General features: G+C 39.4%; 1 protein-coding gene across 4 annotated transcripts in view; it reads right to left on the bottom strand.

Annotated features, from left to right (window-relative positions):
- Positions 1–14,057: 14,057 nt before the first annotated feature.
- Positions 14,058–19,759, bottom strand: part of Nse4 (Non-SMC element 4) — a 243,308-nt gene continuing 237,606 nt past the window's right edge. For 2 of the 4 annotated variants that reach the window (XM_068228188.1, XM_068228189.1), the window contains one exon: positions 14,059–16,818. In XM_068228188.1, coding sequence (XP_068084289.1) covers positions 16,812–16,818 — 7 coding nt within the window. In that variant the 3' untranslated portion in view covers positions 14,059–16,811. Of the gene's footprint in view, positions 16,819–19,759 lie in introns of all 4 variants that reach the window. The other 2 variants (XM_068228190.1, XM_067148966.2) reach the window with 2 other exon arrangements.

The raw sequence follows: 19,759 nt of genomic DNA, 5'->3' as shown, positions 1-19,759 counted from the left end.
CACAGGAGATACAACCACAATGCTGGCAGGAGTGCACAAACCGAACGCCCACAGAAAAATCGGAAACAGATTTTCTGCATAACCCCAAAACAACCCCCAGAATCAAAAGGTTAGGAAGATAAATTCAGCCCAAAAACCCATTACAGGAAAAATAATATAGAGGGTTCACGCATAGAATACCACTTTTAGAACAGCCGCGAAGAGTGCCAAAAGGAGGAGTGTCAGATCACTCAATCATGGATGAATACAAACATCAGTATCCGGAAAAGAAACACCTTTAAGACACGCGGTCCATGCAGAAGGCAAGCAGGGAACATTTCCGACACCGATAGATCGTAACACACCACAATCAGAAATCGTACAATACTAAAATGGCACAAATAGCAACCAAATCATGACAAAGCACCACACATCTTCAGACACACGCACACAATGAAAGGACGACAAAATGGTAAACACTCAGGCACCAGACACACTCCCTTACATTCCATCCCAAGCACACCATAGCTCAGCAATGATTAAGTCACAAGATGATCGAAGGGTTCAGCGGAAGGAATCCGATGCGGAGCCACAGAAGAAATAAGTCATTGAAATTACCTACTAAACGCCTAGAGAAAACAGAGGGACAACAAAGCACAATTTAAGTTAGATGTCATTAGATTTCCCCAATGGAACTTCGGTAGCGCACCACATAAGCATAAGGTTTGATAACGTGGATATCTAACCCAAGGTATTAATACCACCATCACAAGACAATTAAGGAAAGACAATTTCTAACTACAAGGATCCACACCTAGAAACAGTAACATACAAGGAGTGCTAAATTAGAGTCACCAACACGAGCCACAGAAAGGACCAGATCGACTCGCTCGCCATCCCACAGTGTGTGTGCTAAGTTCACTAACGGTACAGGTCAGTTACCAAAGGTCCATCCATCCAGCGGAAGACGCGGTACAACTTGCCAGATCAACCAGGTTTAATTTGAGAAACATGAACGCGCCTAATTCGTTTTGCTACAGGGTCACTTACCAAAATTGAAACGGGAGACAAGAACTCCAACACAGCGCACAGACCTTGGTACCTAGGGGCAAGTTTTGCCGAAAACTTATTCACGGCCTTACTTATTGGGTAGCACTTAACATACACCAGATCACCAACATTGAATTTTGACGGTTCCCTACCTTTATCGTACTGCCTTTTGACCTTTTCATATGACACGGCTAGATTCCTTTTTGCTTCGTTCCAGATCTTTTGAACATCATTAGGCCTAGATAGGTCTGGGAGAAGATCCTCAATACATAGAAGGTTAGACGTAGGGGAGTACGGAGTATAGCCAAACATTAAAGACATAGGCGTCTTACCATGAGACTCATGAGTAGCGGAATTAAAAGCACGGGCCAACCAATGCAGACAGGAGTCCCATTTGGACTGGTTGTCATGATGATACGCTATCAACGCAGACTTTAAGTTCCGATTCAACCTCTCTGCATAAGAAGGATTTGGGTAGTAAGGAATAGTGGTGACATGGGAAATGCCCAACTCAAACAGATACCTTTTGAAAGAGTTACTGGTGAAGGAACTAGCGCTGTCAGATACTAAGAACTTAGGGGGACCAAATGATGCGAAGATGGAATTTAGACAGGAGATAGAGGTACGTGAATTAGTGGACCTGGTGGGGAAGATCCAACAGAACCGGGAGAAAGCATCTATACAGACAAAAATGTGGGTGTTTCCCAAGGAAGATCGGGGGAGGGGACCTACGAAATCGACGAACAGTCGCTCCATGGGGCGCGACGCTTGTGATGAAGACAATAACCCCACCCGATTATTCAAATTAGGTTTGCTGATGGCGCAAGATTTACAAGATTTGACCATGTTCCTGATATCACTATCCATTTTCTTCCAAACAAAGAATTGCCTGATTTTCAGACGAGTTTTGAAATTTCCTAGATGACCGCCAAGGGGTGAACAGTGGTAATATTTGAAAATGACAGGTACCAGAACTTTTGGAACGACAATTTTGGAATTATGGTCCTTGCGACCCTTACAACAGAGAACACCCTTAGATAAGGATTAAGGTTTTACTTCGATCCCGCTACTGATTGTGTCAATGATCCTTTTCAGATCCGGATCAGTTTTTTGATGATCTCCAATTTCTTGGTAGAGCAACGGGGAATCGGTGAGGATGGCACTAACTCCCACGGTATTGACAGCAAGCTCATCGACACACGGGTTGTCTTCCGCACAAGGATTACCTTCAAACATCCTGCTCAAGCCATCGGCAATGACGTTCTCTGACCCACGAATGAGGCGAACATTGAAATTAAAGGATGAGATCCGTAATGCCCATCTAGTTATCCTACCGGTCCTTTTTGGTCGGTTCAACACCCAAGAAAGAGCCTGATTATCGGTCTCCAGATCAAAGTTGACGTGTTCAATGAATGATCTAAATTTTTCCAGTGCAAACAGCACAGCTAGACACTCTAGTTCATAAATGGAGTACTTAGATTCCAGATCATTGAGGACCCTGGATACGTAGGCCACCGGCCTACGCCCATCTTCATGTTCTTGTAACAGAACGCCAGCAATAGCGCGCCCGGAGGCATCAGTTTGGACAATGAAACGTTTCTCAAAATCAGGAATAGCTAACAAAGGTGCATTAGTCAATGCGACCTTCAATGAATTGAAAGCTTCCTCCTGGGCTTTACCCCAAGTAAATTTTACATTCTTTCTCCTAAGGTCGTTCAACGGGGCAGCCACCTCAGCAAAGTTAGGGATGAATTTTCTAAAAAAATTGACCATACCAATGAATCGAGCAACGCCCTTGACATCTTTGGGAGGTGGAAAATCCCTAATGGCTTGAGTTCTGGAATGATCTATGGAAACGCCTTCAGAAGAAACTACATGTCCCAAGAAAGACATGCTGGGTCTGGCGAAAGCTACCTTTGATAACTTCACTGTAAGGCCGGCTTTCCTTAACCGTAGCAATACCTCCCTAACGTGCACCATATGTTCCTCAAAGGTATTCGAATAAATTACCAAATCGTCCAGGTAATTAAAGACATAGATGAACTTAATGTCAGAGAGAATGGAATTTAGCAACCTCGACAACACGGCTGCTCCACAACTGAGCCCGAACGGAAGCCTGAGGAACTCATACAAGTTCCAGTCGGTGATGAAGGCAGTGAGGGGAATAGATCTCTTCGATAAAGGCACTTGGTAATATGCCTGGTTCAAATCCAGGACAGTGAAAAATTTTGCACCCGAGAACCATCCAAAACAAGTATGAAGGTCGGGTAGAGGAATAGATTGGAGTACAATCTTACTATTCAGGGCCCTATAGTCAATCACAGCTCGATAACCACCAGAAGGTTTGGGTACCAAGAACACAGGGGACGCGTACGGGGAAGTTGAAGGTCTGATCACTCCGTCTCTCTCCATTTGCTCAACAATTTTCGTTAGTTCCAACATACGGGGTGGAGAAAGGCGGTAAGGAGGGGATCGAACAGGCTGCAGGTCAGACAACTCAATATCATACTCGAGTACGTCGGTCAAGCCTAACTTGCTAGTGAACACATCGGGAAATTCCTTGCAAAGATCACGAACTTGCCGTGCTTCGGCATCTCCTAAATGATTCAGGTCAAGCCGATCAATGTCACTAGACTCATCTGACTCAGGGTAACCCGCACACAAAACTTTAGGCATTTTCAAGGGAACGTTAATCAATTCAAATTTCAGGTCAGGTGAAAATTTAAAAAAGAAATTTCGACACTGAGGATCCAAAACAACACCGGCCCAAGATAGAAAATTGGTACCCAGAATAATGTTACATGATAAATTGGATGTCACCAAGCACTTGATCTTCCAAGTGAAATTCCCAATCCTCAACTTGACCTTCACAGTACCCAAAATATTTAAAAACTGACAATTAGCTGAAACGCATCTTAGATTAGTGGGTTTTATTTCCGGAAGTTTACACGAGCATTTCTTTTGACAATACCAGGCATAATTCATCAAACATACTATGCTTCCAGTATCGAGAAGGGCATCTACGAGTTCATTATTGACCTCGACAAACGTGCAAGTACCAGAGGAGGGGGCATGAGCAGAAATACTATTGCACATGGGGGGACACACCGTTTTTTTACGAGATTCAGGGTTTACAAACTTAGTATGGGCAGACCTTGCCCTTTCCCTTTCTAGTCATTGAGTACCATTTCTATCTACCAAGGGGCAATTTTTTTAAACATGCTGTCTAGAGCCACAGGAATAGCAAGCGCCTGGACCACGTCTAACGTCAGGACAGGAATTTCTTAGATGATTTCGGGACCCACAGTTGTAACATTTATGGGCATTCACTACTTTAGGTGCTGACGTAAGGACGGGACAATTGGTAGTAGTAGGGGGAGGGAAATTCACAGGTCTAGAGGCATCCCCATGTTTGACATCTTCAGCAAAGGAACAGGCCTCTTCCAATTCTTGAAAGGTAGTAGGGCAACGGGTTAAGGAAAGATAGGAGCGATACGCAGGAGATATTCCTTTTAAAATTCTAGAGACCATTTCACTTTCTGGCACAGAAATTCTAAAAACCTTGCAAAAGAATCGCAGATCTAGCACATAAGTTAGCAGGTTCTCATGCAGGAACTGGGTTCGGAAACAGTGTTGGGGCACAAGACTTTGGAGAGCAAGAGAGGGAATAAATTTGGAAAGGACAAGTTCATGAAAGGTGCTAATCGATAAATTTTTAGAGATAGCTTCAGAAATTTCTCTCTTTAGGATCCCTTCACAATGAGGGAAGAGGGCGCGGAAAATCCCCAAATCATCGACTGAGTACACATTACCAGTCTCAGTCAACTCCACCAGAAACCGTAGGAATCGAATACACTCATCGATAGAATTTTCAGGAAAGGACTTCGCTCCGCGAAAAACTTCCTTTAAACAGTTAGGCGATGACGCCGAATTTAGCTTAGAGACTAAGCTTTCCAGTAAAGGAGCAGTCACACAACACGGATCCTGGGCATGGGACGAGGACGCAATTTGGTGGGAAGAGACACTCAGGGTAGGTACAGTAGGGTTAAGTCCAGTAGAAATAGAACACTTCTCCATATCCCTGTTAATTAACAGCAAATCTAAATCAGAGGTGATGCCAGAAACCACCGTTAACAATCTAGCACATTCTGACACAAAAACAGAATCAGGCTTAATGGATAATATGTCCTGAATTCGGCCCGAGTAGTGGTCAGCTCTGGCCCTCAGCCGGTTTACTTGGGCTTTGGACGGAGGCAATTCAATAAATTCTTCACGAATAATGTTAATTTCGTTAAGATTCTCACAGATTAAGTTAAGGTACTCACCCACTCGACTCCTGTCAATAGTAAATAAGTTAATGGGGACCTGGGAGTTGGCTGATAGCAAGGCAGCGCATTCAGCGACAGTACGGGCAGGTTCAAGGCCACGAATGGATAACTCGTACTCCAATTCGGCACGACGCAGGAAGGAGGGGTTCGTAACGGCACGCGCCATGGTAGAAAACATGGAACAAAATAATTAAAAAAATTACACAAGATCCTTGCACTCCCTTTCACAATAGTTACTGACAATAACACTTTTAGTTTCTTAGTCTTTGATATCCATCCACCAACATTCACTACAGCACTGCACCAAGCAAGGGTAGGAGGGGAGGAAAGTTAGGCTGCACAAGGCAGAAACAACAGAGATTAGGCAGCAGAGCAACAACAACAACAACAACAACAACAGGTCTGCTACCACTCAAATCGGGTTCAGAACAACAGTGGAACAACAAAACAACCACCGCTCTGATACCACTCTAACCGGCACCACCCTCTAGGTCCCCGGTACAACCTAGGGATGATGGGTTAAGCTTTTAACAATGTTCAGTGGAAAAGACTGTTCAGAATTATGAAGGATATTCATTTGGACTGGAAAGACAGAGAAGCAATACTAAACCTCTTCATCTATCAAGTAATGAAACAGTATGCAAAGTGAGGATCAGGAAAGGAGTAAGACAGGGGTTAGTTAACTCTCTGTCGGTCGCGCTCTAATTTCGACACAATGAGGCGCCATTGTGTTGTTAGTTTTAAAAATACGTTTTCTGTAGACATGTTTGGATATAATTGCGTTAACTAATGTTGACATTCCTTTTACTCTATTTCCGTTGTTAACAGCTCCAATAAAGTCCTGCAGGTTGTTTGATCTCGTTTCATATATTACAAGAATGTTCAGTGTCATATCTCTTAGGTAGTATTTATTTCACACACAATAATATACTCAGCAATAAGAACTATACCATAACCTTGTTCACAGAATTTGAAGTTGGTAATAACATAAAAACAGAAAAGTATGCAATGTAGTACAGAACTAAAGAAGAAATACAGAATGAACTGTTTATTTTTCCTTTTATTTCCTCAAGTCCAGATTTTCGAAGCATTCATGACAAATCATACTTCATGTTCCAGGCAGAAATGTTTCTTACATTCTTGCAGCTGTGCTTTGTCATTCTAGTGATTCTCTTTGGTTTAGCGAGTTTGCAAGTGTCACATCGTTTCTTTTCAGCAAGTGGAGGAAGGGTAGTTCCAGTGGCTATTGCTTCTTTGTCTTGCTCTGCAGGTCGGTACTTTTCAAGTTGGAAACACAGTGTAGAATGGAGACCTGTTGGATTCACGCTCCTTCACCTAATCTCTTGTGACACCAACTGCTCAGATAGAGTTCTCAGAAACAGTCTCCTTCTACCGACATTCATTCCGTTCCCAATAGTCACTACTTGAACATTTATGCCAGCTACATTCAACATAGCAAAGAAAATAACTAGCAGCCAACGTGTGATATTTCGTGCTACATTGTAACACACACATTTTATCCAGGGCATCTACTCCACCCTTTGTCCCGTTGTAGCATATCATAATTATAGGTTTGGCATTTTCTCGAATTCCATCATCAATCGAGTCGTCATCTAAATGATGACTGGAAACAAGCAGGACAATTCAGATTTTCTTAGGAACATAGGAGACTAAAGTGGCATGTTCACTGAAACCAAACATTGATGACTTTACTGTCCTTTGTTTCACATTAGTTAGCTCAGCTGGCAGACATCTGTTATTCTTTCTAATTGTGTCGACATAAGATAATCTCTTCTTCAAGTCAACCAATTATCGTCCGTAATATTACGACCTGTGTTTTAGATAGGCTGTGCCAACTGTTTAACAACATCTGACGGTTTATTACTGATATGAAACGGCCCCTCTGGCTGTTTCCCTCGGTAAATTTCCAAATTATGACAATAGAAAGTTTTTGCATCCACTGGGACTTATATTTTTATCCCGTATTTGGCTGGTTTTGATGCGATGTACTGCTTAAACCGGCACCTTCCACGAACACCCAGGGGAACAGTTCTTCTTACAGTTGTCAACAAATGATTGAAATACTTCCCGGATAGCTGCCAAGTTGTCTAATTCCTCTCTTGTAGTCGTTGTCAAAACGAAAGCAACAAAGCAAAAACGCCTCAAATTCATAACAAGATGTAATTTTTCCACTTCTTTGCCATCCATGCCCCACAAGTCCTCCAGCATTAGTTTGTTGGCATGTAAAGTACCAGCCGAATATAAAACTCCTAAGAATGCCTTTATTTCAATAATGTCATTTTCGCATCTCTTTCTCTTTGAAAATGTCCTTATACGTGTTCTATACACTGATTTGTATATCGAACGACATTATGTAACATAGTTAAATTGAAATAATAAATATGGTAGTTCAACCTATTCAATACAAGTAAATAAGAGATGTAGAGATTACATTCTTATTTAATTAAAAGTGGAAATGGTACCAGTTTCGACCCCAGCCTGGGTCATCATCAGCTGATTATAACTCGAAAAACAATGCATAAGTAAGAAAGAAGTTAACGGTCAAGTCCACACAATATCAGTTGAAGAGGCGATATGACGGGGGTAGGCACTGTAAAATTCAGACGAAGTGGAATGTAAGTCACTTAAAAGAAGTAATGCGTAATCTTCCGAGCATCAGCACGGCACACACAATGTTTGGCACTGTCTCACAATGTTCACGAAAAGCAAAGAACAGTTAAATGAGCCAGACTGCATACATCGTCAGGCACAAAGTCACAACACAATCCAAATATGAAGAACTAAAGTCATGAAGAAGCCGAAGACGAGCAGCTCAACCGAAGTAACTTGCAAGCTCCAGAAGATCAGCGCGGTGTGTACAACATCAAGTGCTGTAGTTTCGTATGCTGACGGAGACTGAAGGATAGATTAATGATCAAGTATTTGCTTAGTTCACGAAAATGTACATATATACTTATAATACGATTCAATATAATTGAGTACGCAATTACGATCTTGAAGATTTTTAGAACAGTTGATGTGAAAAATCAATAGTGAATAGAAAAAATGGTAAAAAGCGCAATATCGGAAACAAATGAAAACGTGTATGCACAGTGCGCTATTTCTTGAATATAAAAAATTCAGGTCGTGATTGAAGTAGTCAAAGTTGGCGGATGCAAGGCATGAGTTTAAATTTGAAAGTGAGAGCCCAAAATGAAGGTGGCAATGTAGGATAAATTAATAAAGAAAGAAGATTAGTGGATAAGAAAAGATTAAAAGGGTTTAAAAGTTGAAAGGTGGTGAGAACGGATAAGATAGGGATGAAGGAGGCGTAGTTTAGGGTGGGTTAGGAGGGTGGGTTACTGGAGGTACAAAATGTGGGTAGGAACTTTGTAAGGCATGGAAAATTGAATTCAGGTTTTGAAATTTAGAATTTTTGAGAAGAAGAATTAGGAAGTCAAATACTATGTTGGGTTTTTCAGAAATGTCGTTTAAGTTGAAATTGGGGTTGAAGTATTGAATAGGTTGAACTACCATATTTATTATTTCAATTTAACTGTGATACTTTTCAATACGGAACAATGAAATTTTTATCTTTAAATTATGTAACATTTCGTCAGTTATAAACAATTTCAACACTCACCTTCATCTTTTACGTGACGTGTATCACCAATAACTCTTGGCAGTTTGGTGAGCAAATTATGTGGGGGTGTTTTCTTCCATCCTTCCCTGCATAAACCAAGATGTCCCTGAGAAGAGGTTCACCTTCCGCTCCACTTTGCTCAATATCGGAGTTATCTTCTCTGCTCTCAGCCAGAAGATCTTCAGCATCAGTGTCACTGTCTTCTTCATTTTCTTGCTCTTCGTCAAAATTATCATCAGTAAGTAAACTGTGCATTAATTTCAAGACACTAGGATTGTTTAAATCGAAAAACTGAGGGTTACTGGGCATACTAAAAACACGGAAGGTTTAGGTCGCGTGGCATCCGGTAGGCGCCAATGTTCAGTATCCCAACACTAATGTTATCAACAATAACAACTTCTCAACTCTATTGTAAGACACTGGGAGCTGTGAAGATACTGTGAGTGCAGGTTCACTAGATGCATGCGCTGTGAAGTAGGGCGCAAAAAACTAGTGCTGGCGCCTTCTAGATACGGCGCGACCGACGGAGGGTTAATCTGAACATTGAAGGGGCCATGAAAATTTTAAAATCAAAAATACCTAGCATTAAAATAAATGGAACTGACACTGTATTAGATTTGCCATCGACATTGCACTTCTGACTGACAATGAGAAGAATATGCAGATCATGCTCAACAAATTAACATCCATCTTAAAAGATTTCCAACATTAATGTAAATAAAACTTATGTTATGGTTGTAAGCAAATCTAAAATGAAGCCAGCAGCACATCTCAGAATTGGAAATATTTTAATAAAACAGGTGCACAAGTTCTGCTACTTAGGATCAGTTATTACCGATGACAACAGATGCACTTTGGAAATAAAAAGAAGAATTTCGCTGTGTAAGAAAGCCTTTGAGGAGAAGAAGCAGCTCTTAATTAATAAATCCTAAGATACTGAACAAAAGAAATTGTTTATCAAAACATTCATTTGGAGTGTGCTGCTATATGGCTGTGAAGGATGGACTCTCTTGAATGAGGACGTGAAACGACTAGAGGCAGTGGAAATGTGGCTATGGAGGAAGATGACAAGAACTAGCTGGATTGAGAAAACTAATGAAGCAGTGCTTAGAGAAATAAACACCCAGAGACATTTAATAACAGCGATTAAAAGGAGAAAAGCGTTAGTTTTTTTGTCACATTCGCAGGCATAATGTCTTCATAAAGAAGTTGTTTGAGGCAAGGTGATGGGAAAGAAAGGCAGAGGGAAACCACGGAAGAAGATCGCTGAAGAGGTAGTTGAGATGATGGCATGCCAAGGTTATGGAGAAATGAAAAGGATCACACAGAGAAGAGATCAACGGTTGCAGCAACAAGGGAAAGCCTTTAGATAATGATGATGACATTTACTGTCCGTACAATTAGTGGAAATATACATACCTAACTTAATTCTGTTCATATCCTCTTAAACACCTAGACCAAAGCAGACATGTGAAAGTTAAGCAACAAAAAATTTCAAACAAATTTTGAGATGCCGCAACTCTGTCCTGTCTAATATTGGTGAATTTGTGGTTGGACTCTCTCATATGGGATCCCATGGCAGAGAATCTTTTGTATTTTTCAGCATTGACATGTTCTTGATATCTAATTAAGAAGTTCCTTCCAGATTGTCCCACGTAAGTTTTTTTACATTGAGTACAAGTTAGCTTATAAATACCAGATTCCTGGAATTCGTCATCTTTAAGTTTATTAGCTTTATTGTGACTAAAGAACGTATGTTTCGTGTTGTTGTTGGTTGAGAAGGCTACTTTGGTGTTGTGTTTCTTGAATAAGTTGGTGATTTTGTAAATCTTCGGGTTATTAAAGGTGAATTTGACATATCCTTTCTCTTTTTCTGAATGCTGTTTTTAAGTTTAATTTGTTGTTGGTATTTGCATTTAGTAATGATTTTATTGATGAATTTCAAACTGAAACCGTTATGTAGAGCTTGCTGACGAATGAAAGATAGTTCCTTCTTTCTGTCTATTTCTGTTAGCGGAATTTCAAAGGCTCTGTTGACGAAACTATAATAAGCAGATTTCTTTTGTGAGATGGGATGTAAAGAATCACTTTTGATTGTGGTTGGTGTAAAAGTGGGTTTCCTGTATATTTTAAATTGGAAATGGTTGTCTGTCCGAATTGTTTGGATATCTAGAAAATTGAGTATGCCTTTCTCTTCTTCTTCAGCTGTAAATTTTATGTTTGGGTCTAAATTATTCAAAGTATCTAGAATACTGTGACTGTCGTTGATTTCCTTATTAATTATGGCATAGGTATCATCAACATATCGAAGCCAGAGATCAAGTCCTTTAATGTGGCCTACTATCTGAGTGCGTTCCAAATAGTCGAGGTATATGTTAGCTAAAATTCCAGAAGCCGGCGCTCCCATTGGTAGTCCATCATGCTGATATATTTTATTATTAAAAGATAATAAATTGTGGTTCAAAACGAATTCCAAGATAGTTATGAAGTTTTCTATTTCGGGTATACTGATACGTTTGTGAACTAATAGATTCGTCTTTATAATCTCAGTGGTGTTTTTAACAGGGATGTTCATGAACATGTCCTTGATGTCCAAGGAACTTGTTACATGAGATGAAGTTAACTTGAAATCTTTAATAGCCATGCAGAACTCTTTGGAGTTTTTTATATCGAAGATTTGGTATAAAATATGTAGTTTTGGGTCAAGAACTTATGAATAAACTGGGATATTTTGTATGTGGGGCTTCTCCGAAAATTAAGGATGCCTCATAGGTGCATCCTTTTTTATGTAATTTAGGCATAGCTCTTGCTTTAGGAAGTCCTCGATTCATATTAATGAGTTTTTGAATTTCTTGGTCTTTAAAAAGGAAGGAGCTTTGCTTCAGTATCCCTTTCAAACTCTTTTGAATTTTTAGGGTGGGGTCTTTCTCAATTACCTTAAATTTGTTGTTAGTGAAAAAAGTTTCCGTTTTATTGATGAATTCGGTTTCATTTAATATTACCACTGTTCCACCTTTATCAGCTTTCGTTATAACTACGTCACTTTGTCTAATTTTACGCTGAAGATCCTTCTCAATCTTAGTGTTTGTGGAATTGGTCAGTAACTTCATAACTATCTTGGAATTCGTTTTGAACCACAATTTCTTATCTTTTAATAATAAAATATATCAGCATGATGGACTACCAATGGGAGCGCCGGCTTCTGGAATTTTAGCTAACATATACCTCCACTATTTGGAACACACTCAGATAGTAGGCCACATTAAAGGACTTGATCTCTGGCTTCGATATGTTGATGATACCTATGCAATAATTAATAAGGAAATCAACGACAGTCACAGTATTCTAGATACTTTGAATAATTTAGACCCAACATAAAATTTACAGCTGAAGAAGGAGAGAAAGGCATACTCAATTTTTTAGATATCCAAACAATTCGGACAGACAACCATTTCCAATTTAAAATATACAGGAAACCCACTTTTACACCAACCACAATCAAAAGTGATTCTTTACATCCCATCTCACAAAAGAAATCTGCTTATTATAGTTTCATCAACAGAGCCTTTGAAATTCCGCTAACAGAAAGAGACAGAAAGAAGGAACTATCTTTCATTCGTCAGCAAGCTCTACATAACGGTTTCAGTTTGAAATTCATCAATAAAATCATTACTAAATGCAAATACCAACAACAAATTAAACTTAAACAGCATTCAGAAAAAAAAAAAGGATATGTCAAATTCACCTTTAATAACCCGAAGATTTACGAAATCACCAACTTATTCAAGAAACACAACACCAAAGTAGCCTTCTCAACCAACAACAACACGAAACATACGTTCTTTAGTCACAATAAAGCTAATAAACTTAAAGATGACGAATTCCAGGAATCTGGTATTTATAAGCTAACTTGTACTCAATGTAAAAAAACTTACGTGGGACAATCTGGAAGGAACTTCTTAATTAGATATCAAGAACATGTCAATGCTGAAAAATACAAAAGATTCTCTGCCATGGGATCCCATATGAGAGAGTCCAACCACAAATTCACCAATATTAGACAGGACCTTCAAATTATCTGTATGATAAATAAAGGAAATCTAATGAACAACCTTGAAAACATCCACATCGTTCTTGATAAATTAGAAAATGGTGAAGAGAATCTTAACGAAAACAACAAGCAAAAAAACATCTTATACGAGAACATTAGTAAATGGGTAGACATAAAACAGACAAGACGGACAAGAGATATAATCAAACACGACATCGCAGAAGCACAGCCCAATCTCCCTCCTTCCTCACATGATATTTTAGATGACGTCAAAACTCTACTTCCTTTCTCTCCAGAGCTTTGCATGAAATGTCAGACTGTGTCACATCGTTACTTCACCAGGTCGCGCTCAAAGACAAACCCTCTAGACAGCGCAGAATAAACATCTTTTCCAAACAAGAACGAGAGGCAAGATGTCCTGTTCTGATGACCTCCATTTTTTAACAAAGGAGTCTCCAAAGAACTTTTATTATTTGTGCTTATTGTCCTAATGTTTTTTCTTCTCAATCTTTCTTTATACAGCTGAAGAGGACCATTAAGTGCTCGAAACATGTCCTGTAAGTGCTAATTTATATTCAATTTTGCCTGAGGCAATAATAAAGTATCGATTAGGTGGTTATTTTACTAACTCCTTTTCTATATATATCGATACGGTCATGAAATGGACAACTTGTAATACAGATCACCATTCGACGAGTATTACTAATCAACTCCAGCATTACCTTCAAATGTCGATGAGAGAGTTTGGTAGAGCTAAGAGCGGGGAAACGATACTGAAGATGATCAATCACATTCAAGATAATCGCTGGGGTGCATAAGTATCGATAACGGAAAAAATAATACGCTTAATCACTCGTAATAATGGATGAATCTTGCTGTAACCAAAGGACTGTTCAATACAGGAATTTTCACGGGTCAGAAAAATCTGTTGTTACAGCGGGATTGTCGCTATACTGGACCTTGAATTCTCACTCTAGCGCAATTGTCAACATACCATATTTATTCAATTATAACTCAACTCACCAACTGTAAGCCGATCCCTGGGAAATCAGAAACAAACATTTAAAATAATAATTAATGAAGTGCACAAACGAATAAGCAATACATTTCCTGTCATTTAATTATTTAGTCAGTCATTGCCATAAGATAATTCACATTCACTGTCACCGTCTTTGTACAGAGCATTCAAGCACATTTGAGATCAAACACTTTTTAAATGCAAAATCAACAATTTTTCATGTAATGTTCAGAGACAATGCTAGAATTGTTAGCAGATTTTCTACAGCGATAGCATGCGTGAGATTGATTAGTATTTCTTTCTGTAGAAGAACGTCAACTGATTATCAACGACTCCTATAAATATGCCTCAATTGGAAGATAGATTTTTCTGTTACTGTGCAAGTGAATAACGATTCTTACCTCCAAATCAGGGAGCAGTTCCGGCCAGGTTATGTAAATGGCACTATATTATTTAATAGTTCCCATATCTGAGGATGATAAGTTACAAAGGGAAGGATGAGAGAGGTCGTATTGTTAGCTGGGGACTGTGATTTAAATACTGAGAAAAACTGTTTATTATGATTTCACATGCCATGTTTTACAGCTGTATTGAAATCAGACCCTGCTCAAAAACTGCTTGGTTCTGCCATTGCTTGTTCGTAACGACATGTTAGCTAAATAACATTTGAAGGTCCATATCTCAATTAAAACAAAGTCTCAACCTATTCAATACCAGATCACTTGATGTAATGGAAAGGACATACAAATTAGTGTGTCCTGTAAGAAAACATAAAACATTTTATTAAAAGCTAGTGAATATTCGCTCCGTAAGTATTTGATGATACAGTATTGAATAGGTTCTAACATTGTGTTGATGAAACTACCTGCTCGTCTTACTCTAGGCCCAGTAGGCGGAGTATGGCCGAGCTTTAATGAATTTTCTTGCGTTAACACCAAATGTGCTAGGAGAGATGCCCATATTGTACGACATGGAGTGTCAGGTTCGAACACGCTATCTGGGGATGTGGGGTTGGAATTCTACCACTAATCCTTGATAGTTGTTGCAATCCTTCCTGTTCCCCTGCTTACTGCTTTCGTCCAGTCAGAAGGTATCTTACTAACATTCCATGCTAATCTTATTACTCTATGAAGCCACTTCATCCTTGCTTTCCCACTATACTTCACCATTTCCGGTATAAATTCTTGCTTGCTTTATGATAACGGAGTTTATTTACCATCCTTTCCACTTCATTAAGCGTAATTTCACCAATATCATTGTCCTCCTCACCATGAGCTTGTTTGCTCGCGTCACCAGAAAGAGTTCCTTTTATGTTTTACATTGAGAATATTTTCAAAATATTCCTTCCACCTGTCCAATGATTCCTGGGACCTATTACAAGTTCACCTGATTTACCCAAACACTATTCATTGCCCTTTTCTCTCCCTTCCTAAGATTCTTTATAACTGTTCAGAAAGTTTTCCCTGCTGCTTGACCTAGCCTTTCCAGGTTATTACCAAAAACTTCTCCTTGAATTCAACAACTATTTGTTTTGCTCTCTTTTTCATCTACGTACAATTCCCTGTCTGCGTCAGTCGTTGTTTGAAGCCATTTCTGATAAGCCTTCTTTTTATGTTTACAAGCTGCTCTCACTTCATCATTCCACCAAGATGTTCACTTTTTCCGATCTTTACACACAGTTGTTCCTACTATAGCATCCCTGTATGCCACCCATTCTCTTTCTATATCCTGAACCTGCTCACAATCCACTGTTCAGAACTTCTCGCTGATGATATCCATGTACATCTGTCCAATTTCCTCATCCTGGAGATTGTCTACCCTTATTTGTGTGCAGACAGATACGATAGTGGTCTGTATCATCAAAAAATCTACGGAATGCTCAAACATTCCTAGCGGACTTTCCGAATTCGAAGTCGGTTTTTGATAAAGTCTGTTATGGATCTGGTGACCCTACCCTGTGAATTTTCAACTCTGGCACTATCCTATCCTTGCTATTGACAATGAGACAGTTCTCATCCTAATTCCTCCAACTGCCAAATCTACCCACATCATTCGCTCATTTATGTGCCTAACAGAAAGTATGTTGCTTGCAACAGCATTCCTGATGAACAGTCCTACCCCCCACTCTGGCCTTCCCTTTTTAACATTTGTTAAGGACATCATAATCTCTTGTCTCTCCTGTGTTCTTTCCCCTTAACCAAATATATTATTAACTCGTAACATATCCAGATGCATTATCCTCTTCGCTGACGCACCCAATTCTACTTTCTTTCTTCCATAAGCGCCATTAATACCGATAGCTCCCCACAAAATTCCATTCTGTTCGCCAAGTTGTTTCCAAGGAGTCCCTCGCCTGTCAAACTAAAGAGGATCTCAATTACGCCCATAATCTGGGCTCAGTAAATTCTGTGAAGGAGTGCACAATCTCGGTGAGAATCTCTCCTCTAAACGGGTTAAGGACCATGAACTAGGACATGATAACAGTAGCCTACACTATGATACGTAGGTATTCTGACTCTAAAGGTGCTCACAACAGTTCACAACACAGCAGAGAAATGTGATGGGAATGTGTCCAACTCTTTATCATAGGATAAGCAAAACACAATTTACACATAGACTTAAAACTTGGATCACGCCCAGAGTTCTGACAAATTCAAAGAGCTATCCGTACAAGAGTTCCGCAAGGACCATCAACACGTCGTTACGAATGGATCATAGCCGTCTTGATCTTCAGGGTGTCTCTCAGGGCCTGCAACAAAACACAGGAAAATGATGGCACTTGCACTAAATAAAGAGCATCACATTAAAGTATGTTTCCAAAATACCTGAAAGGTGGCTCTACATGGGTGAATGGATCATGGAAAACAGGTACACCAATCTCCATAGAAAATGTATGTCACATAACAAGAGCCATTACAGCACAATTCTACACCGTTCTACAAAGGCTAGAGGACAAAGATGGGAAAATCTCAAGGAAGAAATTACGCCCAGTCATCTTCCATGGTCACCTAGAAAGAGGGGTCCAGAAAAATGTAAACACTCTTTGATAGTTAATATGTTTGGAACAAAATGACATATCGTTGCGATTCTTGCGCGGTAGCGTAGTCCATTGTTTTCTCAACAAATTACGAAGGTCACATGAATGGCACGACAATCATGGCACACGTTTTCCAGCAGATGACAGTGTAGCAATGAATGAAGTAAGACGGTCGTTTGAACAATGCAGGGCCGTACTGAAGTGGTACTGGAAGTACGAAAACATGAAGAAGGTACAACAGCAATGGCACAATGGCCACCAACACATACAACAATTTATCGTATTCAGGATAAATGTGAAGCCGACGGTACTGTTCAGGATATACATAAGAAAAGATCTGGCCGACGAAAAACATTAACAAGTCCGGCTTCCTACGCTGCTGTGTTGCAACATTTTACTACGTCACCTAAAAAATCTGTTAATCAGGGTGCACGTGAAAGCAGGGTTAGCCGATCAACCGTACAACAAATTCTGAACACTGCAAAGTGGAAAGTGTACATTCCAAGATCGCTGCACACTATGAACGAGGACGACCCGCATCGAAGGATAGAGTACTGCGAGTGGTTTGAAAGCATGCTTTGCAAGGATGAATGGTTTGCAGGGATGGTTATCTGGTCCGACGAGGCACAATTCAAACTGAACGGTACTGTAAACCTCCACAACTGTGTGTACTGGGCTCCTGAAAATAGTCACGTTCACGTGGACATACTTGCCAACTTTTAGAAATCAAAAATAGGAAGATTTTTTACTTCTTGGATTTCATCACATAGGCTATAATATTGTGCCACGGTCTAGATGAAAAAGAACAGGATAAAAGGCATACACATCTATAGTGACGATGCGAACTGACCATTACATTTAAATTCTTAAACTAAGAAAACATAAAAATGGTTACACGAAAATGTGCCCAATCATTCTCCTTTACGACATGCATATGAATAATAATATTTATATCACACTGACGCACGCAACAGAATAGTTTCCTTTATTAGACTATTAAATGAACGGAAATTTAATTTTATAAGTATCTCTGAACTCTTGGAGATAACGTTTGTTATGTTTTTTGGCCATAATATGAAGAGAAAATGCTGGAAACTGTCACCGACACAACTCCCTGAAATACATTCTCCACAATTTTGAAGTAAGAATGAACACAAATGCACTGCAATACGCGAATCTACCAAATACAAAACAGAAATCTCATACATTAAATTTTTTTGCTAGTGGCTTTACATCCCACCGACACAGATAGGTCTTATGACGACGATGGGATAGGAAAGGCCTAAAAGTTAGAAGGAAGCGACCGTGGCCTTAAATCAGGTACAACCCCAGCATTTGCCTGGTGTGAAAATGGGAAACCACGGAAAACCATTTTCAGGGCTGCTGACAGTGGGATTCGAACCCACTATATCTTGGATGGAAGTTTTACCTACAACAAGATGGCGTTCCACCTCAATACCACAGAGATGTCAGAGCCTACTTGGATGAAAATCTACCTGGACGATGGATAGGTCTCCAGAAAAATACACCTCTTGACTTCTACCTATGGCCAACCTTAAAAAATGAACCTTATTGACAGAACGAGCTACAAGAAACCATCGAGGTGTCCTGTGGGGCTATCACATCGGTAACACTGACAGCCGCAGTTCGGTCAGCAGTTCAGCGGCATCGACGTTGTATGGTTGCTAATGGGGGTCACTTTGAACACATAAAATAACCTTCCCTCCCATGCAAGAATTGTAACGGTATGTGATTGTTTCATTAACAATGTCTGGCCCCCTCTGTATACAGTAGACCAGGGATTGGCAACATTTTATAGATGTGGGCCAAGCAAATCTCCAACTTATATTAAGATGTTGAATAAGAAGTTATAGTATGTTAATAATATTGTTAAAATTCAGTATTTTTGTGAAACAACACAATTTAATTAGAAGGAGAAAAAAAGGCTTTTATTCTTATTTATGAGAAAACAAACACAGTACATTCAATTTACAGTTATTATTGGCAAGCAACGCCAGGCAGAGTGCCGACCTTCTTAGCCTTGTGTCGGTAGATTTACAGGCACGTAAAAGAACTCCTCCGAAAACCGTAAAAGTTATTACATGTATTACATGTAAAACCGTAAAAGTAGTTAGTGGAACGTAAAAACCAACATCAGTATTATTAACATCAACTGAATGGATGTACATAAATATCGGCTAACCATAATAATTTTCCTAAAACGGAGAAAAAGAGACTTTCTTAGTGATGGAAAAAATACATTTTTGGAAGATAAAATTAACATTTTTCTTTTAATCTGAAAGAAGAAGTAGCTTTATTTTTAACACTGCCGATCTGCCAACTTTCAAAAGTAAAAAATCAGGAGGAATTTGTCAGCGAGTTGCGACGTATTACGACACATCACTGATGACAGAACCTGTACTAATTCATTATAATTCAATACATTAACAATTCCATTTGGCCTACATATATATATTTTTTCATTATTTATATGTGAATACTAAATACTGGACATTATTGTAGGAACATGAGATTTCTCATCCATCAACATGTTGAACACATTACGACACATCCGTAGCTGACTTGGCTCTCTTCAGAAACTCGGAACTAAATTTTTGCTCAAAGCACTTGCCTTGCTGAACTGATTTCAAGG

The sequence above is a fragment of the Anabrus simplex genome, chromosome 6 (assembly GCF_040414725.1).
Source record: "Anabrus simplex isolate iqAnaSimp1 chromosome 6, ASM4041472v1, whole genome shotgun sequence".
Lineage (NCBI taxonomy): Eukaryota > Metazoa > Arthropoda > Insecta > Orthoptera > Tettigoniidae > Anabrus > Anabrus simplex.
This window is presented reverse-complemented; position numbering and strand designations above follow the sequence as displayed.